We start from the raw sequence: 27,915 nt of genomic DNA, 5'->3' as shown, positions 1-27,915 counted from the left end.
TGGCTGCTTCCAGGAAGATCCTGGGGAAAGGGGAAGTTGAGGAATGGAAAGTCATGTCTCCAGTAACATTTCTGTGAAATCAGGGATTTCGTTCCTTTGTCCAATCTCTATTTGACAGGAAGGGAAAAACGAGAGCTTACTCCAGAACAGGAAAACAAAACAAAAACAAGCCTTCTATAACTGGGTCATTAGTTAAAAAAAAAAAGTACAGGCTGATGAATACTACCATATAAATTAGTCAAACATTTTATTATAGAGTATATATTTTTATCAAAAGCACAAAAAGTTTTATTCTGAAAACCAGGAAGACTGTGATGTTACAGAAGTATGATTCAGTAATTCCAGTCCATTCCTATGGGTATCACGTGCCGTATCACCTCAGTGAACACAAGGTGCAAATGAGGCCACGGTCACGGGTCTGATCACCGTATGGGTCCCTTAGCATTATTTGGTTTCTCATTGAGACACGAACTCCCAATCCCAGTGAGCTGTCTTCCAAATGTGTGCTGCTACTCTCAATGGGACTGAGTCAAAGACTATACTCAGTACATACCAAAGCCCATGTTCCCCTAAGTCAGAAGATGAACCCTCAGTAATAAGGATAATAGCATAATTAGCACAGTCATCTAACTCCAAATGAAACCTCAAACACCCTGGCACATCTGAAATGAATTCTATGGGAAGTAGTAAAGCTCAGAAGCATTCTATGGTAACTGACCTAATGACAGAAATGACAAATGTAGTAAAAGCCATCATTACTGACAACGATCACCAGATTCTTAGAAGTAAGGAGTTGGCAGCTTGAGGCAGTTGGGTCAAGATTTCTCCTGCCTTTTAAAAAAGTCCTTGGGCTACATCAGAATGAAACAACCACGATTTTAAAAATCAGATTATGCTCCTATTTGTTCTTCCAGGCCATTAGTATTCTTTTTAAAACTTGTTCCCTGAGAGATCCCAGACTATGTCAAGTAAAGAAATTAAGAGTGAGCTCGAACTTGGGTCTTACTAAAAAAAATCTGTATTAGGTTTATCACTTTTTATATTACTATAACCCTTAATATTAAAAAGTCAACAGAGTAAAATTAACTTCTAAGTAATACAGTTTTGAGAATACACAGGGGATAAAGTCAGTATCCATATAAAAATGATATTATAGTCAAGGATTTAACTGAAGGTGTCGAAAATACAAATGTAGTATTATTTTAAAGGGAAAAGACTTCGTTTTAATTTTTACCACCCAGCTTATTTAGTAAAGTAGATTATCAACTACTGATTTATTGCTTTTACTATGATGCAACACCAGACCTGACAGCGAAATTTGCAGTAGGATACAAGTACATTTTTATCTTTAATCATTTTTGTAGAGTAGGACATGTACATATCCACATAAAAAGAGACTGTAGCAGATGCCTCCTAGAATCAACCAGTTCTTGTAAACATTGCATTTGTGCAGATTTTCATACTTTGATTCCAAAACTGAGAACAATAAGATTAAAGGCAAATTTAGTAGCCAAAAAAAAAGAGTCCAGCTTGACTTCCTGCAACATACGGGACCACTCCTCTCTTCCCAAACAAACAAACAAACAAAAAACCTAGCAGCACATAAAAAAATTTTACAAAACGTTTCAGTACTCTTATTTCCCCTCCCATCAAAACCGAACAAAAATAAAGTGCAGCACCCATGAAAGTGTCAAGAAAATAGCCAAGTTCTTCCTTTCTTGTAACAAAATAGCACTTGGCCTCAGCAGTCTTAACCAAATCATACAGTGTCCATCATTTTGGATTCATCATCTTCTTTATGTACCACTGAGTTTAAACTGCAGAGAGCTGTATTGACAGAATACTGAAGATAATCTGGATTCTGGAAAGAAAAAAACAAGAATATAAGGAAGAAACAATGGATACTAGTTTTATGCCACAGTACACAATTACATACTCAGTTTCCCACAGTCTCTGTCTCAGCAGTATGGCAAAAGTAAAGTAGGAGTAAAGAATATGGACCCCGAAGACAAACTTGAGTTGAAACCCAAGTACAAAGAAAACAGACTGGACCACTTGATCAAAGAGGGTGTGACAAAAACAGAAAGATATATGTAAGAAATGAAACTGGGATAAACACCTTTTCTTCCTTTTAACAAAGCTCGCAATTTAAATTATTTAATCACATAGGGGTACATCTTCCACATAATTGTATGTACAAAGCAACTGACAATTTAAAAGATAAGTATGGCTTTAAGGTGGCAATGCATTTTGAAAATTACTATCTAACCACAGTAAATATTAAAAAATGCAAAATACTTGAAAAGGGAAAAAATGCACTTACCAAATAAAAATTACAGCTACCTTCAGAGTCTATTTTGGTTTTTCAAAGGTTAAAAACAAACTCAAGTGAGAAATCAATCTTTTGAGAGGTACTTAGAACCATATTTTAAAACTTGAGAATAAAAGAACATTTTAATTTGGATTTTCTTTATTTTTTAAACTCATAAATATCTGTATTTCTAAAGCTAGGAATAAAACTATTATTTACTAAAGCACCATGACCAGGGACATAAGCCCTTAAGACCCAGGACCTTCAATTTTATCTATTCAGTTGTTCCGAATATCTGTTAGCTACTCAGTTTTACCACCATTATCACCTGGTTTCATTTGTTTATTGTATTTAATGAACACCAATGAGGAAAAGAGTCCAAACGGGATAGATGTTTTAAACTTTCCCATCCCAAAGGGAGGCATGGTTTTCAAAAGATTCTCTTTTAATCAAGTACAATATGTTGTAATTCCATTATTTGTAAAAGTCCAGAAGCTAATGAGAAGCCAGATTATTTCCCATCAAGTGGTGATGAAGGCAGTGGTCCCAATAACTGAGGTCCAGAATACTACAGCAATGCGGGACTTCAGCTCTTACTTTTTTTTTTTTTTTTTTTAAAGATTCTATTTATTTATTTGAAAGAGAGAGAGATCACAAGCAGGCAGAGAGGCAGGGAGAGCAGGCTCCCTGCTGAGTAGAGAACGTGATGCAGGGTTTGATCCCAGGATCCTGAGATCATGACTTGAGCCGAAGGCAGAGGCCTAACCCACTGAGCCACCCAGGGCCCCCTGGACCTCAGTTCTAACCCTACCTCTACCACCAATGTAATGCAGTCCCTACAGAGAAAACTACTCAAGATTTTTTTCTTTAAAGATTTTTTTTTTTTTAAATTTATTAGAGAGAGAGAGAGATCACAAGTAGGCAGAGCAGCAGGCGGGGGGCGCGGGGGGGGGGGGGAAGCAGGCTCCCTGCTGAGCAGAGAACATGATGTAGGGCTCAATCCCAGGACACTGAGACCATGACCTGAGTCGAAGGCAGTGGCTTAACCCACTGAGCCACCCAGGCGCGCCAAGATTTTTTTTTTTAATGACAGAGACAAAGAGAGCAGGAACACAGGCTGGGGGGCGCGGAGGGAGAGGGAGAAGCAGGCTTCCGGCTGAGCAGGAAGGGACTGGATCCCAGGACTCCAGGGTCATGACCCACTTAACAAATGAGCCACCTAGGTGCCCCTCCTCATCACAATTTAATAAAATTGAAAGCTCATCTATAGGATAAGCCTAAGGTAACTGTTACAACACCTCTGTCCAAGAGGCCTTGGTTTGGTTCTCTCAAACTAAGAAAGATGGTATTTGCTTAAGATTGTTGTCAACTGAAAAAAAAAAAAAAAAAAGCTTAAGTGTTATGCCAATTTAAGTTTTATAAAAAATTACTAAGCTCTCATTACATTATCCCATTCTCCAAAGAAACAGGGCTAAGACCTTTTCTGACAATGAAAGCAAAAAGCAATCAACATGCCTAACCTAGTCTACACTTAAATGCCACTAATTACCCCCATCGTTTCATCTAGTAGCATTCTCAACACATTTCTCATCCCGGCCCCTAGTTCTCTGGAGGAGCGCATGATTGTGTCTCCTGTCCCGTTCCCAGCACATGATCCGGCAGCGATCTTCGTGCCGGTGAGCGAGCGGTCAAGGAGGACAGACACCCAGGCCTGGGTGTCAGCCTCGTCATTCAGGCGAACTGCTTCACCTCCCTGAGCTGCAGTTTATTCACCCATAAAAATGAATGAAAATGAATCAGAGGGTTTTTGAGAAGATGAAATGAAACAACCTGTCAAAGTGTTTTATAATCAATAAAGTGATACAATAAAAATGGGATATAATTATGGTAAAGCTTTTCTCCCAAAGCCTCCCATCACCCAGTCTAGGCCCTCTGTTCATCTAGCGGAAATTTTATCCAGCCTGCTCTCCCTCAGGAGGGCTAGACTGGGATTCTCAACGTCTCCAACCACGAGGGATTAGCCCAAATGAATCAAGTCTGAACAATCCTGAAAATACCCGCCACTTTAAAGCTTCAAAACTGTATAGCCCCAACCCCATTTCGCCAAGGGAAGCCATGCAGCAGTCTCGGCAGCTATCTGATATGTGCAGTAAGAACTTACTTCTCTCAAACCAGAAGCAATCTGTTGATAATACAGGCTTCTTGGGATATTTTAACGGGTATCTTTTCCCTCTTCTGTTTAGAACCAGTAACATCTGTCAAAGTCTCTTTTTTCCTTTGTATTCCTTCCGTGATATCTTAATTATAGGTTTATATATTGAACTTGATACTGTCCCACAGTCATAAAATTCCCTTGGAAAGACTAGTTATATATGGGTTATTTCTCAAAGAATGGAAAAGAAAATCATTATTATACTTAAAGAGCATTAAGAGATACTCTGTAGGATAAATGGAGGGGGAATACCACTAATATATATAAATGAGGGGAAGTGTTACTAATTATGTAAAAATCAAGACCTTGATTATTTCTATCCTTGAGAATTAGGATTTTTGGCTGAGTTGAATCAATTTCTTTTCTGAGTTATCAATTGCTTTTCTTAATTGTCGCTTTGGCCTATGACTTATGTAATGCAAATGATGAAATTATAGAGACATAAGCTGTAGATATTGAAAATCTCAATCCTACCATTTTTTTTTTTTTTTTAAAGATTTTATTTATTTATTTGTAAGAGAGAGAGAGAGAGTGAGAGCAAGCACAGGCAGACAGAGTGGAAGGCAGAGTCAGAGGGAGAAGCAGGCTCCCTGCGGAGCAAGGAGCCCGATGTGGGACTCGATCCCAGGACGCTGGGATCATGACCTGAGCCGAAGGCAGCTGCTTAACCAACTGAGCCACCCAGGCGTCCCTCAATCCTACCATTTTATGAGTTTAAAACTACAGGGTTCTCTTCACATTGTCTCCTGGCTGAGTCTACCCTTTTCACTGTGTAGGCAACAGACTGAACTGGCTAAAGCTAGTCTCAGAATCTTGGTGTCTGGAAATGAGGGATGACTGGGCTCAATTAAAACACTACTAAAATCAACATGGGCAGCAACTTTCTAGTGGTAATTTAAATCTTCTGACAAAACCCCTGTCATGCTAGAAACACAGCTTTATCTAGATCTCGCAGCAGAGGCTCAAATGGTTGGTGGACATTACTAGCAAGAGCAGGTTAGCAGAAGGTGCATTAATGTATTAAAAATGTTACCTCTGGCAGGCAACATCAACATTTCATAATGTAATACTAAATAAACTCATGGAACAAATTACCTTGGTTCCCACTTGGATATATGCTCTGAAGCTAATTCATCCTAAGAAAAATTTTTTTTCCCTCCAATTTTTTGGATTCCAAAATTGGATTTTCAAAAAAAGTCCAATAAAATTTTTTATTTAAGACTGAGAGCCTGTGCAAGTGTACAGTGGGTTAGGGGGTGGGACAGAGAGAGAGAGAAAAAAACTTCAGCAGACTCCACACTGATGTCCAGCTCCAACCCATGACCCCAAGATTATGACCCAAGCCAAAACCAAGAGTTGGGCACTCATCTGACTGCCTCACCCAGGCGCCCCCCAACCCAGAAAATACTTAACAGTATAGTTTGCTAAGAAAGAGATGTTCCCCAGGAGCCATCTTAAAAAGTTCATGATTGAGATGATCAAGAGGTAACACCTGCCTTTGAGAGTGCTTAGGTACAACTTATCTCTTCTATATTATGTGAATGGAATCTGGTGCCAAGAGATGCCAAGAGACTTAGTGCCAAAACACGGCATGAAATGAGAGTTTTCTTCTGAGGCAAGAATATTTAGAATGATCCCATATACATCCCATGTAAGAACAAAGAGTAGTATAAAGGAACAAAAATTATATGAACACATTTACGAACAAATAATAGGGGCGCCTGGGTGGCCCAGTTGGGTAAGCATCTGCCTTGGGCTCAGGTTGTGATCCCAGAGTCCTGGGATTGAGTCCCACATCAGGCTCCTTGATTGGTGGGGAGCCTGCTTCTCCCTCTGCCTGCTGCACCCCTGCTTGTACATGTTGCTAGTTTTCTCTCTGACAGATAAATAAATAAATCTTTACAAACAAAACAAAACAAGTATTTACTTTTCCAACTTACCTGTGGTAAGGATTCTAACAAACCTATAGATCCCACATTAGAATGGGGCACATGATTCTGAACTGTCATAGGTTGAAAACTTGGTGATCGAGAATAAAGTCGGACTCTTGACTTGAAAGCTTCAAGTTCATTTTTGAATGCTTCAAAATAACCTTCTTCCTCTGCCTGGAAAACACATAAGACAAAGACTCTGTTTTTCAAGACTTCCAGACTGCACAGTAAATTCTAACAAACGTATCACATCTGAAATGGAGGAAGTAAGGAGAAGATGAGTAGTTTACATGTCCGTAGACAGCACCAAGATCCCCGTCAGATTTGTGCATACTCCCTGTTTTAGAGGAAAATTATTGGTTTGCTCCACTTCCCTCTGTTCCAGTAAGATAAAACAAATATATAAACACACACACAAATACATATGTATACACACAAATACAACAAAAGTAGGAATTCTCTGAATTTCTCTTGATTCTTAACAGGATCCAAAACAGTTCTCATTTAACCTCTCACATTGTCAAGCAACAACCACAGGATACTCTCCATCGAATAATGATAGGGCACTATTAGCGGTCTCTATAAATCTCCAGCTCTATCCTCCCTATCTGTAAAACCACGAAAACCAAATAAAATAAACATTTGATTCCATTCTGTAAGTACCTTGGTGTTTTAGTGAAGCAAATACCTTTTCAGCATTACGGAGAGAAAAAGGTATAACGAGTGTTGTGTTGCAGCAGAGGACCTCCCTCCAGTGATGTAGAACACAATCAAGATTCTTGATGTAAAACACCTAACTGGCAGTAGCCTCCACTTAGTTTCCTCTGCAGATAAGGAATGACACAACACTTATTCTACACTAATAGGACTTCAGGCTTTAAGTTCAGGTGACGGAAGAGATTTTTGTCAAAATCTCATTCCATAGTATCACTGGGCCCATTTGTGTGGAATGCTATTTTTTCTTTAATGTAGTTTAGATTATGTAATCAATTAAAACCTGTGAGTTGGTTATTAACATCAGTATCTATACAAATCACACAGACAATATTCTGTGCTGCATTCTACCTTTTATGAATTTAGCAATAGTTTCCTTAATTATATTATAACATTTCACTTTAATCAATATATGGTACTCATATAGACATACAGGATATTAGCCTTCAAATCCAGAAGTAATCCTTCTCAAATGGTTATGCAACAAACTATGAGAGGAGCCAAGGGGCACGGCTGCCAGCTTTATTGCAGGCTGAAGGCCTGGGGATTTACATCTAGAGAGACCTGACTAATTTTTGCTTTAAGTGACCTATTTTCTATGCTAATTTCCTAACTTATAAAATAGAAATAATAACCCTCATAAAATCATATGAGGATTTAATGACTTAATCCATGTAAACTGCCTAGAATAGTACCTGGCACAAAGTAATAAGTACCATGAAAGTTAGTCATTCCTTAATTTTAAAAAAATTGTTAAGAACACAATGCTAAGATTAAAGACTTCTCAGTTCTATTTTGACAAAGTAAATTTCAAAGCCTAGACATAGGTTGGCTATGTTCCATTATCCTATTAATATGCACTAGTTCGAACATATCCAATCATGTAAGGTGAAGAACTAAGTATGATTTTTATTACGCCTGTGTGTCAAGTGAACATTTAAAATAGTCATTAGAAGCCTAACTAAAATACCAAGTCAATCATTTACTCATTAAAACTTACTGTTTTGGGAAAGTTTCGTATTTAGGCTGCACTTTAGAAGCATTTACAACATCTAAGGTAGAACTACTATTTATTTGACACAGAGAGACAGAGATTACAAGTAGGCAGAGAGGTAGGCGGAGAGAGAGAGGGAAGTAGGCTCGTGGCTGATCAGAGAGCCCGATGTGAGGCTTGATCCCAGGACCCTGAGATCATGACCTGAACCGAAGGCGGAGGCTTTAACCCACTGAGCCACCCAGGTGCCCCCATTTTTTAAAATTTAAAATACATTTAACTTCATACATTTTTTCCTCTTTATAAAATAGAGTGTCACATGTAATTATACCACCCAAGAATAATCAAAGTTAAACTTTTGGTAAATTTCCTTCTAACATCTAATTGTGTATGCCAAAATGTATTATATGCAAAAAAATGTAAAATACATATGTACTTTACTAGGCAAAACCGCACTATGTACCTATAACAAATTAGGAAATGGATTATTACTAGCGTCTTACAAATCAATTCCCAAGAGCATTTCTTCTCCCTTCTCTAAGGTTACTTTCTTCTTAAAAAGTCACTCTTTTGCCTCTTTGGTTTTACTGCTTACTTATGTACCCTTCGACTATATATTATTTAGTTCTGCTTGTTTTGCAACTTCATAAAGAATATAGAATTTTTTTTAAAGATTTTATTTATTTGACAGAGAGAGAGAGAGAGATCACAAGCAGGCAGAGAGGCAGGCAGAGAGAGGGGGAAGCAGGCTCCCAGCGAAGCAGAGAGCCCGATGCGGGGCTTGATCCCAGGACCCACTTAACCCACTAAGCTACCCAGGTGCTCCAAGAATACAGAATATTTTTTAAAAGATACTAGATAAATCATTCTGTGACTTGTTTTTTCCCCCACACTCTGCTTTTTCATCCACAGTAATGCTGGTTAATATTTACCCATATGAATATCCCATTCATCCCACTGTCAACAGACACTTGGGTTGCTCCCAGCCTTTTTGCAACTATGAATAATTCTACTATGAACATTATGGTATGTGGTGCACGTGTATAAGAGCTTCTCAGGGTGCCTGGGTGGCTCAGTGGGTTAAGCCGCTGCCTTCGGCTCGGGTCATGATCTCAGGGTCCTGGGATCGAGTTCCGCATCGGGCTCTCTGCTCGGCAGGGAGCCTGCTTCCTCCTCTCTCTCTGCCTGCCTCTCTGCCTACTTGTGATCTCTCTCTGTCAAATAAATAAATAAAATCTTAAAAAAAAAAAAAAAAAAGAGCTTCTCAAAGGCAGCAGTTCTTTTCAAACTTGATGGTCTCAGGACTCCCTTCACACTGTTGAAAATTACTGAGGAAACTAAAGAGCTCCTGATTATGTGGGCTATTATTTGTCAATGTTTACGGTTTTAGAAATTAAAACCCAGGAATTTGAAAAATATTATCTAACAACAAACTCGTTACATGTTAACATTTGTAACATTTTTATTAAAAAAAAAAACTCTATTTCTGAAACAAAAATATTTAGTGACAAGTCTGGCTGAACAGAAAACAGCTGGGTTCACACATCTGCTTTCTGTAACAAGTAACATCTTCCTGTTATTATGAAAACAGTTTTGACTCAAGAGTTCCTGAAACCAGGTCTTGAAGACTGTTGGGTGTCCCTGGACCACATGCTGAGAAATCAATTCTCTAGTACATATACGTAGGAGAATTTCTGGGTGCAAACACTTGTTCAGCTTCACTAGGAAATTTCCCAAAGTGGTTGTACCAATTTATATCCCTATAAGCAGTGAATATGAAATCTTACTGCTCTACTTCTTGTATAACTCTTTAATTAATACTAATTTAGTGAGTGTGAAATGGTATTTAATCCAGACGTGTCTATTTTTCTTTAATATGGCCAACATCATCCTATTTATATATCACTTCTTTCGACTTTCAGCAAAGTATTTTCTCAGATCATTAAAAATTTTTCTTACGGGTATCTGAGTGGCTCAGTGGGTTAAGCATCTGCCTTCGACTCAGGTCATGATCTCAGGGTCCTGGGATTGAGCCCCGAATCCATTGGGTTCTCTGCTCAGCAGGGAGCCTGCTTCCCTCTCTCTCTGCCTGGCTCTCTGCCTACTTGTGATATCTCTCTGTCAAATAAATAAATAAATAAAAGCTTTTAAAAAAATTTTTTTTTCTTAAATATAATTTTAATGGTTGTCCTAATATTCTTTGTACCACATGTAGTTTTTAACCATTCTTCTGGTTGTTGAAATTTTAGGTTGTTTCCTATTATTTCATTATAAAAGTCATTTCTCATTAAACTGTGAGTTCTATACATGGAGGATACACTATTTGTTCCATTCAATACTGTATCCTCAGCATCTTGAAAACATTCCTTGCATTAGCGGACAGTCAAGACTTGTTAGCTGAATAAATGATGCAACACTAATTTTCCTGAACACATTCATTTAAACAAGCCTCAATTTCATGTGCATGCTACAGTACAGCCTCTTACAGAGCTCCCTTAACTCTAAATTAGCATGAAATCAGCAATATAATTTTTCCCACTATAGTATCTATGGAGAGTTCAGTCTGTGGCATTCTGGTTAGATGGCTGTCTTTGATGTGTATGGACCAAAGAGATCTCAGCTAAGGCTTAAGCTTCCCATTTAAAAATATTAAATAGTAAAAAAAAAAAAAAAAAAATTAAATAGTTACTTACTTTGGCTTTCTGGAAAAATAAACGAAAACACCCTCTTGGATCCACATTACAGTTTTTGGCCATTTCCATAATAAACTGCATTACAACAGCCTGATGTGCTATTTGTTCCATTAGAGCCCCTTTCTGAAAACAGAGAGATAAAAATTATGAGAAATACCTCTCACAATGTATTTAATATTGTGATTACTATTTAGATTTTAAAACATGATTTTCCAACAGGTTAAAAAAGAAAAGGGTTTATAGTATGTAGGAACAAGAGAAATGAAGTGGCAAAGAAAGTACACTGGAGAAAAGTTTCCATATGCTAACTAAAACAACTGAAATTATTCCCACAGGAAACTCAAGTAGATCTAAAAACAAAAAAATTATTATTACCATTTAATAACCTTTCTGCTTTCATTTAAAATAACATAAAAGACAAAACAAAAAACCAAAAGAGCAAATCAGAATTCCACTAAGGTTCCAGAAACGCAAGACTCACACAATACCTGTTCAGCTTCTAGATGAAAACACCATAAAATAAGATATTTAGCAGTCTCTTCACATACAAGATATGGATGGTCAGATAAAAATCTCTGACTATCATCCCATCGACTCAACATACCTAAAAGAAAAAAAAAAAAAAAAAAAGAATGAAACCACAATTGTCAAATACTCAAAAACTGGTATTTTAAATGATTCTCTTTAAAGACAATTTGTATCACCACAGCAATTTGTTAATGATAAAAGAGCAAATAAAAGCGATAAAACTCCTTTATATATTTTTAAAGATTTTACTTATTTATTTGAGAGAAAGAGAGCACGCGCACGTGCGCACTCACACAGGAGCAGGGTGAGAGGCAGAGGTAGAAGCAGACTCCCTGCTGAGCAGGGAGCCCCAGGCAGGGCTCCAGGATTATGACCTGAGCCAAAGGCAGATGCTTAACCAACTGAGCCACCCAGGGGTGGTGATAAAACTCTTTTAAAGCAATATCCAATATATTGGAAAGAGCTTCCTGAGTTCACAAATTAAGTTTTATTCCAGATAATTAGTCAGGTTAAAGTAGGGTGACAGGTTTAAAGCCAAAACCCCTCCCTCTGGGAAATGCCTGATGTTCCAGGCAAACTGAGATGACTAGTCATCCTAAGCTAAACTGAGTACAGATTAAAGAAACTCAGTATTATTTATCCACAGAATACAAATTTTTCTACTAGAAAGATGGTAAAGAAAGCAAAACCTCAAGAAACTGTATTTAGTAAACACTAAAATAGAAAAACTGTATTATCTCTAACTTATTTAAAATGTCTAAGAAAGGGGCATCTGGGTGGCTCAGTGGGTTAAGCCACTGCCTTCGGCTCAGGTCATGATTTCAGGGTCCTGGGATTGAGCCCCATATCAGGCTCTCTGCTCAGCGGGGAGCCTGCTTCCCCCTCTCTCTCTGCCTGCCTCTCTGCTTACCTGTGATCTCTCTCTGTCAAATAAATAAATAAAATCTTTAAAAAAATAAAAGCAAATAAAATGTCTAAGGCGATATGGTCAGACACTGACAGCATGGAAAACCAATCCAGCAGGTATTATAATAGTAAATATACTTTAACCATTTCAGTCATGTTAATCATTTAGTCATATTTATAACATATAGAAAACGAAATCAGTTACGTATACTTAAAAGCAGATACCATTTTGCTTCAAAATATCAAGCTAATCCAAATATTACTTAAGGTGTATCTTCATCTTTATCCAAATTAGTAAGAAATTTGGTGGAAAGTTCAATGACATCATGGAATCAGCAAAGTGTTCAGCTTTAAATTTTGTTCAGTAAGCCTTACACTTGAGCCAATTAAACTATGTTAGCTTTAGATTCTTAAGACTAATCCAGGGGCTCTAGGGTGGTTCAGTTGGTTAAGTGTCTGCCTCCAGCACAAGTCATGAGCCTGAGATCCTGGGATCAAGCCCTGCATCAGGCTCCCTGCTTAGTGAGGAGTCTGCTTCTCCCTCTCTCTCTGCCCCTGTGCTCTCTCTCTCTCTCTCAAATAGAGAAATAAAATATTAAAAAAAAAAAAAAAAAAAAAAGACTCATCCAAAGAAGTCTGTATGTCACTGAATCATTACGGAGATTTCACAAGGTGGTCTCAACAGTTTGGCTTTCCTCTAGACACAAACTGAACTCCTATATATTAAAGTTCCACATTAGAACACAAGAACAAAACTGAGAACAAATGTCTTCCTGAGAAATCCACATTTAGCGCAACACATGGGAATCAACTGAAAGTGAATGATTTCCTCATTCAAAAAAACAAGGGAGTAATCATTTTAGCATTTTCACATAAAGAGTTTTACAAGTTTTATAAAGTATTTCTCCAACACTTTAGATACAGCGATTAAGGCACTTCAAATACTGAGAAACAATGATTTTGAAAGTTACTTAAAACTACTTCTCAAGGTATACTTAAAGAGTCTAATAACTTCTGGGGCTAAGATCTAAAGAAGGCATATCTTTCCTTCTTATACCTGAAGCCATAAAATAAATCCTATGAAGCAGTTTTGCATTAGCTTTTGTTATACTCCTGAAGATGCAGTATTTTCAATTCTATTCACCATCCAACAGAGAGAACACTGCTTCTCTTTACTTCTCCATCATCACTTACTGAGGCACCAAAATCCTATCCATTTTGGTTTCTTTTAGAGGAAGGATAGTATGAAATGGTTAGTGACACTTACAGGGATCATGAGGAAGGGCATCATTAAATGTTACAAATTTTAAGCTATCCATCTGATACCCAAGACAAAATTAATACTTGAGGCTGACCACAGCTTTTCTTTATCTGAGAAATACCTGTCATCACTTGATTTCAAAAATGCATATCGATAATTATGAAACTGAGGTTAGATTACAGGTAGTCCACACACTCCTTTGTGAAAAGAGTGTGGAATCTTATGAACAAAACACTTAAATATAATGAATGGTTTTAGTGGAACAGAACATAGCTGAAATTACTAATGTTATTTTGAAATTTGCAAACAAACTTATAAACAAATAGAAGGTAGCACAATCTAGCATGGTGACTAAGCAAGTCAACTCTGGAAATCAACGGCTTAGGTCTGAAAACTGGCCTTTCCACTTACCATAGAGATAGGCATCACTATGCCTCCCTCTCCTCTTCTATAAAATAAGGCAAAAAATAGTATCTCACTCGGGGTTTCTGTGAGAATTAAATGAGTTAATACATATAAGGCACTTGGGTCAGTGGCTGATGCAGAGTAAACATTAGGTAGTATCAACACAAAAGGGAACAATTCATTCTTTCATTAAATAGCAAATACTTTGATTAAGATTAATCTAGCCATTCCAACTAGCCAACCAATCTCTGAATGCTTGAAAAATTATGTGCTTTCACCTATGTATTTTCCTCAACATCTAAATCCCAATCCATCCATGGACTCTCAGTACTCCACCCAATTCCTGAAATGGTCCTCTAATACACATTGTTACTGATTTCCCTTTCTTCTTTGTGTTGTAATTACGGAGTAATAGATTTGAATCTTTTAAATTATACTAATCACTTTAATGTCTGTATCTGCAAAAAATCTCCCCAAAAGGTTATAAATTTTTCTTTTAAGATTTTATTTATTTATTTGACACAGAAAAAGAGATCACAAGTAGGCAGAGAGCCAGGCAGAGGGAGAGGGAGAAACAGACTCCCCGATGAGCAGAGAGCCCGAAGAAGGGCTTGATCCCAGGACCCTGAGATCATGACCTGGGCCAAAGGCAGAGGCTTATTAACCCACTGAGCCACCCAGGCGCCCCAGGTTGTAAATTTCTTAATGAAAGATAAATGACCTCATTTTCTGTATTTCCTAAGGTCTAGGGCTCCTATATTTTCAATTACTACCACCAGCCAACTATTTCTACACAGACTTGCACAAAAATTCATCTATTTGAAACTAAGCCCATTTTTCTCTCCCTGCCATCTATGGTGCTTCCTAGGCTCCATGTCACCCACTCAAAAATTCTAGAAATTCCTCTAAACATTTCCATGCCTCCCACATCAAACTGATCACCAAGTCCCGTGGTTATACTATCATATACTGTTAATAAAGTAAATCACATTAGTAAATTTTCCAATGTTAAGCCATCCTTGAATTCTTAGGATAAACCCCTTTAAAATATTTTCTTCCTATTATAAAAATGATGTATATTCATTGTGGAGAATTTGAAAAAATTCAGAAAAATCATCTGCAATCATATAAGAGAAAATTAATGTTAACACTCGAATTGTACTTATTTCTGGGCTTATTTTTAAATGACTTAAAAACAAGAATCCTATCATACATATGAATTTTCTATTCATGTCACTCCACATTGTACTCAGGAGTACTTACTTTATAGTAAATGTTTTTCAAAAACAGTACATTAATGTGTTTTTGAAAAGCAGTATGTATGTGCTTACACTGAGGAGACAAAATATCCACCTTCCATACAAATGAGAAAGATCCATCATAATATTTATGTAAACATTTACAGCTTTTTTTTTTTTTTTTAAAGATTTTATTTACTTATTTGTCAGAGAGAGAGAGAGAGCACAAGCTGGCAGAATGGCAGGCAGAGGCAGAGAGAGAAGCAGACTCCCTGTTGGACAAGGAGCCCATTGGGGGACTGATCCCAGGACTCTGGGATCATGACCCGAGTGGAAGGCAGCAGCCTAACCGACTGAGCCAGGCATCCCACATTTACAGCTTTTGATAAAATTTCCAGTGACAGCACTCTACAGACTCAAAAATGTAAAATCATAGCTAACTTTGGCTGGAAGTGAACAGATGATGTACCATGAAAAACTATGCTAGATCATGAAAAACCTACTCACATGATCACTAAGTAAGTGATGTCAAAGATGTATATGACATTGAATAAAACTTAAGAAATTTAAAAAAAATTTTAAAACTTAAAGAAATTTAAAAGAAAACAGACTTTGTTGCTAAATTGGTATATTACGTTTATAAAACATGAATTAAATAAAGTAATAAATACAAATATAAGGGGAAAAATCAAGACATCACTGCTTCAAAATACTCCATGGTATGGTCATACCATTTATCATCAAGTGGTAAAGTCCACCTAATTGTAAGAGCATAAGTAACATAAGACAGTCAACAAATACCATAATGGAAATGTTAAGTACACTTGAAACCACAGAGAAGTACCGGCATTGAGCCCCTGGAGCCCTTTACAGCACCCCATGTAACAGGCCCTTGTCTTCCAAGAGTCTGGAACGCAATCTAAGTTTGGAAAGCCTCCAGATGGAAGTTTTAATTACAGTTGCTATTCCAAATGTGTTTAATTCGGAGTATATTATTGTAGTCATAATTCTGACAAATGCTTTTTCCCCTTTACCATGAGCAGCATATAATACCAGAAACATTTGCTTCCGCCCATCAAGAACAGCACTGAACTTCCACTATCTCACCTAAGGTCTATCACTTCTGTGCCACAATTTAGTCCACAAAGACTTTTATCATCTCATCATCCCATGTGATTACTAGCCCATTTCATACTGATGAACTTGGTGAGCAGGAAGTAGCAGGAATCCAGGTTTCCTGGTAAGATACACTCATGCCAGAAAGTGGGGGAAAATATACACATGAAAATTTGGGAGCCTACTACTGTAGTGAAATTTCTGGGGATGCAAGAAGCTGTGGCAAGTAGGATATCTCCTCCAAAGTAAAAAGCCAGTGTACATTTCCATTAAGAAATAGGCACGACGTGAATCTCGGAGTAGCTATCAGGTCTGGTTGGCTTTGAAGACAGTAGGCTCTGGTTAGTATTATCAGATGAAGACTCTGGAAGGCCCCAACACGCAATGGCAAAACCACTGTTTCTTAGTCACCTGTGGATGTCAAGTCAGCCTTTTCCTCAGCCATCTCCCTGCTTGCAAAATATAAGTTCAGGGGTCATGGTGCCAGACTTGAGATTATGCAGAGATTCAATGGCATGGGATCTCCCCATTAAGAGATTCCAGTGTAGCCTTTGAATACCTAATGTGCCAGTAGCAGAAACCAGTGCTGAAAACTAAATATGGCACTAAGTGCTGGATGGACCAGTCAGCCATCAAGTAACAGACTGATTATCTTGGTCCCATGTCACCCCGTAGAAAGCAGTGGTTCCTCACCTGAACAAACCCATTCTAGGTCTGGTATTGCCCTCCCTGCTTGCCATGCTTCTACAAGGAATATACCTGTGGTCTTGCCATGCTTCTACAAGGAATATACCTGTGGTCTTGCCATGCTTCTACAAGGAATATACCTGTGGTCTTGCCATGCTTCTACAAGGAATATACCTGTGGTCTTGCCATGCTTCTACAAGGAATATACCTGTGGTCTTGCCATGCTTCTACAAGGAATATACCTGTGGTCTTGCCATGCTTCTACAATGAATATACCTGTGGTCTTGCCATGCTTCTACAAGGAATATACCTGTGGTCTTGCCATGCTTCTACAAGGAATATACCTGTGGTCTTGCCATGCTTCTACAAGGAATATATCTGTGGTCTTACTATTTGAATTATTCAGTACCATACCACATTTAGTTCTTGACCCAGAAATTCATTTTACAGCAAAAGACATGAAGACAACAGGCTCACGAAATTCAATGGTCTTATAAACATCATTAACCAGAAGCAGGTTTTATGGAATGGTTAAATGTTTTATTGAAGACTTAAATACAGTTACACTGCCAGGTGGGTTACAACACCTTGTTGAGACTGGGTTATTTTCCCCACACAAAATTGTTTCTTATTAAGACATTCAGTTTACAGCAAAAATGAGGGAACTGTTTTGCACCTGCTAGGTTTCCCATGGCTCCAAAGCAACAAGCTTACAGAATGCCGGCTGATGATGACAACCTACATGATGCTATTCCCTAGAGGCAGTGGAACACATAGGTGTAGGAAGCAAGGGCTACAGGTGGGAGGGGCAGGTCACATGATCACAACTAAGACTCTTTAAAGATTTTTTAAAAGTAAACTTTTTTTGGAACGCCTGGGTGGCTCAGTTGGTTGGGCTGCTGCCTTCAGCTCAGGTCATGATCCCAGGGTCCTGGGATCAAATCCCACGTCACGCGCCTTGCTTGGTGTGGAGCCTGCTTCTCTCTCTGCCTCTGCCTGCCACTCTGCTTGCTTGTGTGTGCAGGCACTCTCTCTGACAAATAAATAAATAAAATCTTTTAAAAATAAAAAAGTAAATTTTGTTCATTTCTTCAGGTTCTATCCTTGAATTAACCTGAATACACAGCCTGCTTCTTTTAAAACAAGAAATATGAGAAAAATAAATCCTTTATGGATAAACTACATAAAAAGGAGGAAAAATCTGAAGTACTATCCACTGTCTTACTAAAACTGAAGGATGAATGAAATTCTAAATACTTGGGGGGGAGGGGAACACCATTGGAAGTGTATTTCAAAATGCCACTTAATAAGCTTACTAACATATTACAAATAAAAGCTATGTTTATGAAATTAACATATCACTTGGGCTAAAAAAAAATTACGCCTTGAGCCTTAACCCCTAACATTTTCCAGTGGCATTTTGACCCCAGCAGCACCACACTGCTTACTCATCACAACATGTTGTTTCCTGACTCTGCCTTTGCACACGATGCTGCTGTTCCCTTATCTACAGGTAGAACTCCTACGTATTCTTCATAATCTAGCTAAGATGTTCTCTCTCTCTCTTTTTTAAAAATTTTATTTATTTTTGACAGAGACCACAAACAGGCAGAGAGAGGGGAGAAGCAGGTTCCCCACTGAGCAGTGCACCTGATGCAGGGCTCGATCCAGGACCCTGGGATCATGACCTGAACCAAAGGCAGAGGCTTTAACCCACTGAGCCACCCAGGCGCCCTAGATGTTCTCTCTTATGGAAAGTCTTCACCACATCAACCCTTAGCCCACCATCTTTCCCCCACAGAGAAAACTACTTCTCAATACTTTGTATATGTCTGTCTGTGACTATGTTTATCTGAGTTGCAGTTGAAGGATCTGCAGGAATTATATAGGAACATATCCAAACCCTGAAAATAATGAAGGCTAATCTTATAACCATAAAATAATCAGATACCATGGAAGCAAAGAGGGAAAATGACAAAAGCAAAGACTAGTTGGGGATGGAAAAAGGCTATGGAGTAAACAAAGACTGTCTTAAGATGGCGGCATTATATAACAATAGACTGAATTTTGCTTCTCTTCTCAATTAAGTTTACTGTCAATCTATTTAGACCAAAACCAGTCTGCAGCAAGAGCTGTACGACTGTGCCAAAAGTACCACGAAACTGGAGTTTTGCCACTTATCTTCTTTTTGACCCCCCATTTTATAAATACACTTTTTGTACACATATTTATGATGTCAAACACTTTATTTTTTTTTTTAAGATTTGTTTATTTGACAGAGCACAAGCAAGCAGGAAGGCAGAGGGAGAGGGGGAGAGAATCTCAAGCAGATTCCCTGCTGAGCATGGAGCCCTACCCATGACTCAATCTTACGACCCCAACATCATGACATGAGCTGAAATCAATAGTCGACTCTTACTAAATGAGCCACCCAGGTGCCCTGATAGCAAACACTTTATAAAAGAAGGGAACTAAGCAATGGACTTACCAAAATGTCTGATTTTTTGTTCATATTTCTGCATAAATGATTTTGATTTATCTTCATCTTCTATTTCTTTTCTTTTATCTTGATTAATAAAACTCTAAGAAAAAAATTCTTGCAGTTAAAATCAGATTTTATATTCACCAAATATTCTTTCTCAGATACTGAATGCCTAGCAATGCTTCCTACAGACACTATAAAAAGGTGGTATAGTATTATACTGATATTATATTATCAAATTCATCTGTTAAACTCTTTTAAAAAAATAAAACTTTCTTGTATTAGTTTCATTATTTTTTAAAATGGTACATGTGAAAATTATAGGATTATTTTAGAAATCATACAAAAAAAATCCAAGTGCCAATTAACTTTTTGGTTAAATGGAATTTCCCTACCAAAGTATACAGAAAGATCCTTTACATGCATAATACATATTTTACATTATTCTTTTCCTTTAAATATTTTCAACTCTAGCCTAATCTCTGGAGTTCTCTCTGGAAATAAACTTAGACATTCGAAAGTGTGTAAAATGTATTTATTATAACTTCTTCACTAAGACCTAAAACTAAAATGGACCTTTATCATAAACTTTTCTTAGGAGAGGTCAGTTTGATTCTGAAATCAAGTACAGATTTCTCTTAAGTAGATGCTTATTTTCAGCTAAGAAGCCATAAAGCAAACCAAGATGAAGTTTTTATGTAGCCAGAAAAACTGGCAGGACAGTTTCTCAGAACATTCTGTGATTGCATTTAAACCTTGTGATCATCACTGCCAAAAACAAAAATCACAAACTAGCTCTCTGCCAGTTTATAACTCAAAAGCACACAAGTTTATATATTTCAAAATAGAAACATCTCCTTTATATATCCTGCTATCTAGACCAGCACTGTCCAATAGAAACATAATCCAAGTCACAAATATAAAGTTTTGTATTAGCCACATTAAAAAGCAAAAAGAAACAGATGAAATCAGTAACACATTTATTTAACCCAACACATCCAACATATGATCATTTCAACATGTAAGACAAAAAAATTATTAATGAAATATTTTACTTTTTTTGGTACTAAGTTATCAGAATCTGGTGTGTATTTTACACTTACAGCACATCTCAATTCGGACTAGCCACATTTCAAGCGCTCAATAGTACATGTGACTAGTGGCTATCGAGTTGGACAGCGCAGATCTAGACCAGTCCTCTCAAGTCTCAAGCTCCCAGACAAAATCAATGTACGATTTTGAGCAAATGACTGGAACATAAAGATAATCCTAATTAATTTGTGGTATAAATGTAGGCTAGGTTAGAACCTAAGTTAAAAAAAAAAAAAACACATAAAAATAATTAAAAGCAGACAAATGAAAATATTTCCTTTGTGACCACTGTGTTAAGAGACATTAACTTTATAAAACAAAGAAACACTACTTTGACCATTCCCTCTGGAAGAAAAAAAAAGTTATTTTAAGTAGTTATGGTCTAAAAACGCAAACCAGAAATAAGTGCTAAGAAGACACGCCCCCTTGGGAACAATATACATAGATAGTGAATCATTCAGATAAAGAATGATCTTGGTGTGTGTGCGTGCACAGCGCAGAAATAATACAAACTGGCACAGGCACATTAAAAAGTCTAGAAAAATACAACTGTTAACAGTGGTTATCTCTGGGAATGAAACTGGAAGTGAAGGAAGACTTTCAATTCTATTTTACATACTTGTTTTTTTTACAGTAAGCAAGCTGTACTCATAATTTTTCTCAATTTAATAAAGCACTGATGGTGCTACTGCTGTTGTACATTTAACCTATGTGTATTCCTTGTTGCTGTAGCCGAACGAGGGCTGGTCCAGGGAAAGGAAATTGAAAGCCCCTCTTAAGAGGATGGGTTGAGAGCAGACGCTAGGACAGAAACAAATAATGTTATGGACCGAGAAGTCTAGAGAGTAATGATGGTTAAAGATAAAGTGAATGTGGACTTAGACGAAGGAGCAATCTCTCCCTGCAGCTTCGAAAATTTAGTACAGATAGAAAGAAGTGCTACTTCACACATTAGTCAAAACGAATTTCACTGCCCAGTTCTTCTTCAGATGCAGCACAAAGAATAAAGCCGACATAATCCAGTGAGAAACTGGAAACTACTCTCAGTAACTACTAAGTTGGCAAAAGTGCTGTAATGTTGGTGATGCCCAATCTGGACTATCACCTGAGGTTTACTAAATACATACTGGTAAGCAAGGGTGTAAGACTCTAATAAGCGCAGTACCTACACATCAGTGTCACGGAACGGACAGCAAGCTGGCAGCAACATCGGAAAGCTCGTTTAACATCTAAGCTTTACCATGTGTCTGGCCCTATCCTGTGGGCTTTTAAGGAGTTAGCTCAGTCTTTATACTCACCCTATGTTGTTGAAGAAAGTGAGGCTTAGAGATGTTAAGTGACTTGCCCAGGGTGACCAAGCCAGCAGCATGTGACAAAGCTGAGTGTGAGTCCAGAGTCCACCCTTACCTTCAGCGCGCTATGCTACGGCCACAGATTTATAGTAACGACTACCCACACTGGCACTACCGGGGAGACAGGTTTCTGTAACAAACACTTTCCAAAAACTGTCAAACTGAATACTGTTCACAGGTTCTGTTGCTTTGTTACCAAATATGCACAACTGGTTTGTACAAATACTTCCGTTTTCTCTTCTTTCATTATAATCCCATAAAAAGTCGTACCTTGTTAAAAACATCCTTGCTAATGGCATCCATGTTCCACAGACACATCCTCTCTCTCTGCACCAGGGCCTCCTCTTTCTGCCGCCATTCTTCTTCACGTTGCCTTAGCTCTGACACTGCTGTTTGTGCTTTGGCATGTTCCTGATCCAGGGACTCGGAGTTATGCAGGGCTAAGCTACCAAGTTTTTGCTGAGCTTCGGCGAGATTCCATTTGCATGCCACAGAGCTCTTCACAAACTCTTTCTGCTTTTGACAAGCCAGTTCAATTCCATGGCTATACATCTGGGTAAAAAACAATATTGGGAGAAATGAAGGCGGCAATGGTATGTTTATGCAGCACAACTCAGTTTTCTTTTAGGCAAGGACCGCTGTACGGTATTTGTGGCACACACGCATTCTGCCTTCTGTGTATGCAGTTATACTTTTATATTACAGGTCTTCTTTCATCAACTAGATGCTAAAAGCTTCTCTGTTAATCTACGCCTCTCTCCTGACAACTAACAGCAGCAAAAAGCCTGATAATTAGCCCAATGTTCTGCCTATAGCTGGTGCTCAAGGAATATTTGATTTATAGCTTCTTAGCCCTGAAACAGCAGAATAATGAGAACAAAAGCTTCAATCTAGCCCATCACCTTAAAACTGAACATGCTGAAAACCAGATCTTTAGAGTTTTGTTCTGGAAGTTCCTCACTGCAAAGAACCTTTTTTTGGAAGTAATTACTTCTTGGTTTCTATTTTCTTTATTATCCCAATCCCTGGTGATCTGAGAAGTTCTTATATGTGGAGTTTCTGTTCACAACTGACTCTGTCAGACAGACATTCTTTAACTTAATCCTAATCAAAATAGGCAAAATTATTAAAAAAAAAAACAAAACAAAATAAAACAAAACCAAAAACTGGACCATCCTCATGACTGACTCTGTTCCATTCAGAAGCAACAGTAATTAGTTTTAATATTTACTGAACCACTACACTGACAGCACTGTGATGGGTCTTTAACTTCTTATATTCTTCAACTCCATAAAACAAAAGCTGAAGGCACATTCTTTATGACTTCTCAGCCAAAATGTATCAATTTCAAACTAAGTTTTCGGAACAATTTTACTTTGATTTGTTCCCTAATCTGCGTCACTACTCAAGCCTTTACAATTTCATACCTCAGCTATGGAAATACAGTCTTTCTCATCTGAAGCCATTCTCCACTCCACTAGATTTTGAGTAATTTCTCCAAAAAACAAATCTGATAATTCTACACACTCTTAGTGTCCTGGGATAAAGCACAAATTCTGTGGCACGGCATGGTTCATGATCTCGTTTCCATTCTCTCTCTCTCGAGTCAGTTCTAGTTACTCTTCAATGTGACAACCCCTCGTCCCCTAACTCCAATCTCCATTCCAGACTCTGGCATCACTTCCACGAAGTTTCCTCCAAGTCCTTCCCTTCGACCCAAGGTTTACATACTCCTTCATGGTGTATTCACAGAATGCTGTGCTTATTTGTTTACTCAACCAGCAGCTTCTCGAGGGGCTAGGATTCCATAAATCTTAGATGCATAAATGATTCTCCACTTCTTGGAACAGACAAGTGGTGGCAAAGAATTCTGAGGCAAGTAGCATGCAAGGCCTCAACTTTTCAGAGGAGTCCTAGATTTATGTTGTGGCAGACGTGGATATTGTTGCTATTCAGGTGACTTACTCGTTTAGCAGGCCTGGAGCCCAGGTACCACAAGGCCCTAACCAACCAAGTAAAATATTTATTTTTATTTTTTGCTCTCTTAGTTAGGATCAAGAATAACTGTAGCCCAACTATGCTAAGAAGAGGCCAGGAAAAGGAGAATAATGAAGCTATAAAATCTGTTTTGTAAGACAAAGATACACTAAGAAAGCAATCTGGACAAATAAAAATACCTTGCATTTTCAAATTATGTGGGAACAAATATTTATGTCTCAAATCAAACAAAGAAATCCTATTTCTAAATTCTAAAAATAATTCATGTTTAAATTCTTCTCCACAGACTACACAGACAACATCTGACCATTTGAGCAAGCTATCCAACATACACTGAGATGATTAGGGGGAAAAAAAAAATCACATTTTACCTGTGAACACACCACGGTTTTAGAAGAACATTATACATAATAATATTTTAATGAACGTGAATTCAAAAAGACACTGCTGGCATTAGGTTTATTAATATAACTTTACATTAAAAATGCTCATACAGGATCTCTAAATTCTGAATTGCTTTTACTTTAACTGGGTATCAGAACTATGCATCACTATGACACTAAGAGATCTAGATTTCCCATGTCTGGTAAAATTAAACCAGAGCTGTTTTTGACAAAATTATAAAGTATTTATAATTTTAATTAAACATTTTATTTTTTCCAAATATTGCAATCCAGAAACTTAAGTCCTAAAGTCAGCAAGACAAGTAAGTGGGTTATAAACACATGAACTAATTTAAGATTAGTAATCACTTTGCAAATCTTAACACCAAAGGTAGTGTCTGGTATATGGTCTAGTTTCAATTCTGCCACTAACTAGCAACAAGATCTCAGAGAAATCATTTTTAATGAAGATAAGCCTGTTTACTCATAAAATCACTTTCAGCTATATAAGCTTACAATTCCAAGTGCAGCAGTAAAAAGTACTTATTTTTTTTTTAGTTGTTCGTTTGTTTTTGTTTTTTTAAGTAATCTTCACACCCAACATGGGGCTCGAACCCACGACCCCCAGATCAAAAGTCACATGCTCCTCTGACTTAGCCAGCCAGGTTTTATTCAGCTTAGATATTTTCTAAGTTCAGAGTTTCTCTTAGGTTACTTTTGTGATTCAACCACAACGCGCTGAAATTCCGGAGACCTCTTATTCTCTCCATATGCCTTCAAAACTGACAACAGCAGCTGCTGTTCATTTTTTCCCCTCTGTAACACATTCATTATATGCTCATACAACACATTTTGTATATAAAGATGACACTTGCAATCCATAATTAGGGGGTGACTACTGACCTATCGACTCTCAGTCTGGCCTCCTAAAAAATGTCTTGCACTTTCCCAGAGACTGGCTGGCCGAGGTACAGTCTATGGTTATGAAACAGCATTTTTTTTTCCGTGAAGCCAACTAGCCCGGTGAACTGGGCATAGGACCGATGGCCTTACACTTATTGGCAAACGATTTGAATAACTCATATTCACTAACAGCTAGCAAGATGAGCCTAGAGAAGAACTGTTAATTCAGTTAAGCTCTTAGGGACCCCGTTCTGCAAGAAGCCTAGAAGGCAGAGAGAAACCCCTAACATGTCACTGAACATGTTAGTGTTTAGTCTGTTTTCCTGAAATATACTTCCAGACACACTCAAATTAGGAGAAACACCAGGACAAGGTGATGAGAGTATGTAAGCACTTCCTAAGACAGGACCCAGAAAAATCCTAAATGGTGTGCCGCTTGAGTAAGTTTCAGAGGGAAAGAAGGCTGGACTGAAAACCACAAGGAGCACCAGGAATCGGAGGAGAAAGTCTGAAGGAAAAGGCAAACGTGTTGTCTGTATGTTGTCAATGGGAAACGATGTGAAGCAAAACTTAAAATATACCTGGACGGGGAAAATGGTCACGTTAAAGAGACAGATTTACACCAGCACCAAAAGGGAGGCTTACCGAATTGATTCAGGGGCCAGGAGTCCGTGAAATTGGGTCCTACATCTGCCTCAAGTCAGGAGCTCAGTGAATGACTGAAATACAGCCCCCGTTCACCGCTCCTGTTACCCGTGCCCAAGTATCCAAGCCTCCAGCAGAACAACGCGCTCGGAGACAGACACGCACAGGGGACAAAGGGTCAACGTTATAGCGCCCGCCGCCCCGAATCTGGGGGCTGTCAGGAGTGGGGTGAAGACGGGGGAGGGGGAGGACCGTCTTCCAAGGATGGGAAGGCACTAGCCAAGGTGAAAAGGTGTGCGCGGAGGTGGAGGCTGGGAAGACCTCTATGGCCAGACCCGCTCAGAAGCCCTCGGAAGATGCTACAATAGCCGTGGAAGGGCATCAAGCTCGGGACACGCGGGACTGAGATGGGAGCGCAGAGCCGGGCACAGGCAGGGTCGCAGAGACGGGGGCTCCGGGGGCCTGGCGACACCTCCCCATCCCCCTCGCCAAACGCGGGACCCCTCTCACCTGCGCGCCGCCGCCCGGCAGCTGCGGGCAGCGGGGAGAACTGGGGGACACGTCCAAGTCACTCTCTTCCTCAGCCTCACCCTCGGCCCGAGGGAGGCTCCAAGGTCCCGGCGGCGGCCACGGCTGCTCCATGTCCGGCGGCCCCCAGCCCTAGGACCGCCACTGCCAACGGACTCGGCGTGAGTGGAAGCTGCTGCGCGGAGCCAGCCGCCCCAGCCGGCCGGGGCCGTTACCCAGAATCCCTCTGCTGGCCGCGACGCCGACGCACACCCCGCGCTCGCCTGGGCCGCGGACAGCGGAAGAAGACGGACTCGCTCGGTAGCGTCATTTCCGGTTTGGTGGGCGGGGCCGCGGAGGCAAGTCTGGGCGCCCGGCGGCTGCGGCTGGGGCTGGCGTTTGTCTGAAGGGTTTGAGCGCTGCCCGTTGACCCTTCAGGGCACTGCGAGTCACTTAGGCGCAAGTCCTCGTTGCAGGGCCAAGTTTTCTCCCGCTTCGAGTTCCAAGCTACAGGAGTTGGCGAAAGTTGGCCGGGAGGAGGGCGCGGGAGATGAAGGACCCGAGGAGCGCGGCTCGGGAATGCTGGCGAGGGTCGGGGGGGTCACGGTCCAGGCCCGGGCAGCCCGCGTCCCACGCACCCCTAGTCCTGACGGCGTGCGCTTTCGTTGAGCCCTTTGTTGAGGAGAAACACCCAGCGTGCCCAAGGTCACACGTTTAAGGTGAAGACGTGCGATCAGCCCGGGGGGCTCACCTCCCACCGTGTGTGTTCCCCAGTACCACGCTGCTGCCTGCTCCTCATCCCAGAGACCCGAATACAAACGAGGCGCCATTTTCCCAGCCTCGTAGACGGACAAACGTGGAGGTTTGTCGACACAGTGTTGACAAGATGTGAGGAAAGTGCTGTTAAAGGGAATTGGATTGGTGTCCCCTTTTCTTTTCTTTTCTTTTTTAAAGATTTTATTTATTTATTTGACAGAAATCACAAGTAGGCAGAGAGGCAGGCAGAGAGAGAGGAGGAAGCAGCCTCCCCGCTGAGCAGAGAGCCCGATGCGGGACTCGATCCCAGGACCCTGAGATCATGACCTGAGCCGAAGGCAGCGGCTTAACCCACTGAGCCACCCAGGCGCCCCTGGTGTCACCTTTTTGGAGGGGTGATTTGACAGTTTCCGTGGTTTAAGGGCTTCGATTCAGCAATTTCGCTACCAGGAAATTATCCAACGGTTTTGTAACAATATCCAATGACTTCCCTACAAAGATGTTTATTGCAGCAGTTTGCAGCCAAAAAAAAAAAAAAAAACAAAAAACAGGGAACTAGTTGCCCATCAGTAAAGGAACTTAAATTATGGCATATTAATACGATAGTCTTTAAAAAGAGTAGTTATGTATGTGCGGATAGAGAAAATCTCCAGAATGTTTTAAAAAATTACAAAATTAGATATATTTGTGTGTATATCTATCTATGGCTATCAGAGTGAATGATCCGATCTGTGTAAAAATACGTGCATGTGTATAGAAAATCCCTGGAGAGAGAGCAAGCATTCGTAATGATGGGAGATC

General features: G+C 39.3%; 1 protein-coding gene across 1 annotated transcript; it reads right to left on the bottom strand.

The window, feature by feature from the left end:
- Window positions 1-230: 230 nt before the first annotated feature.
- On the bottom strand, window positions 231-26,660 carry CDC37L1 (cell division cycle 37 like 1, HSP90 cochaperone). Its single transcript, XM_059141072.1, has 7 exons — window positions 26,362-26,660; window positions 22,193-22,474; window positions 19,485-19,578; window positions 11,344-11,459; window positions 10,856-10,978; window positions 6,464-6,628; window positions 231-1,861 (listed from the first exon to the last, which is right to left on the bottom strand). Exons 1-7 carry the CDS (start codon window positions 26,491-26,493, stop codon window positions 1,760-1,762), a joined length of 1,014 nt encoding a protein of 337 aa, XP_058997055.1. The 5' UTR covers window positions 26,494-26,660; the 3' UTR covers window positions 231-1,759.
- Between the last annotated feature and the right edge of the window lie 1,255 nt (window positions 26,661-27,915).

This window comes from Mustela lutreola, chromosome 12 (assembly GCF_030435805.1).
Source record: "Mustela lutreola isolate mMusLut2 chromosome 12, mMusLut2.pri, whole genome shotgun sequence".
NCBI lineage: Eukaryota > Metazoa > Chordata > Mammalia > Carnivora > Mustelidae > Mustela > Mustela lutreola.
Note: the sequence above shows the minus strand (reverse complement) of the source record. Positions and strands in the feature narration are given on the sequence as shown.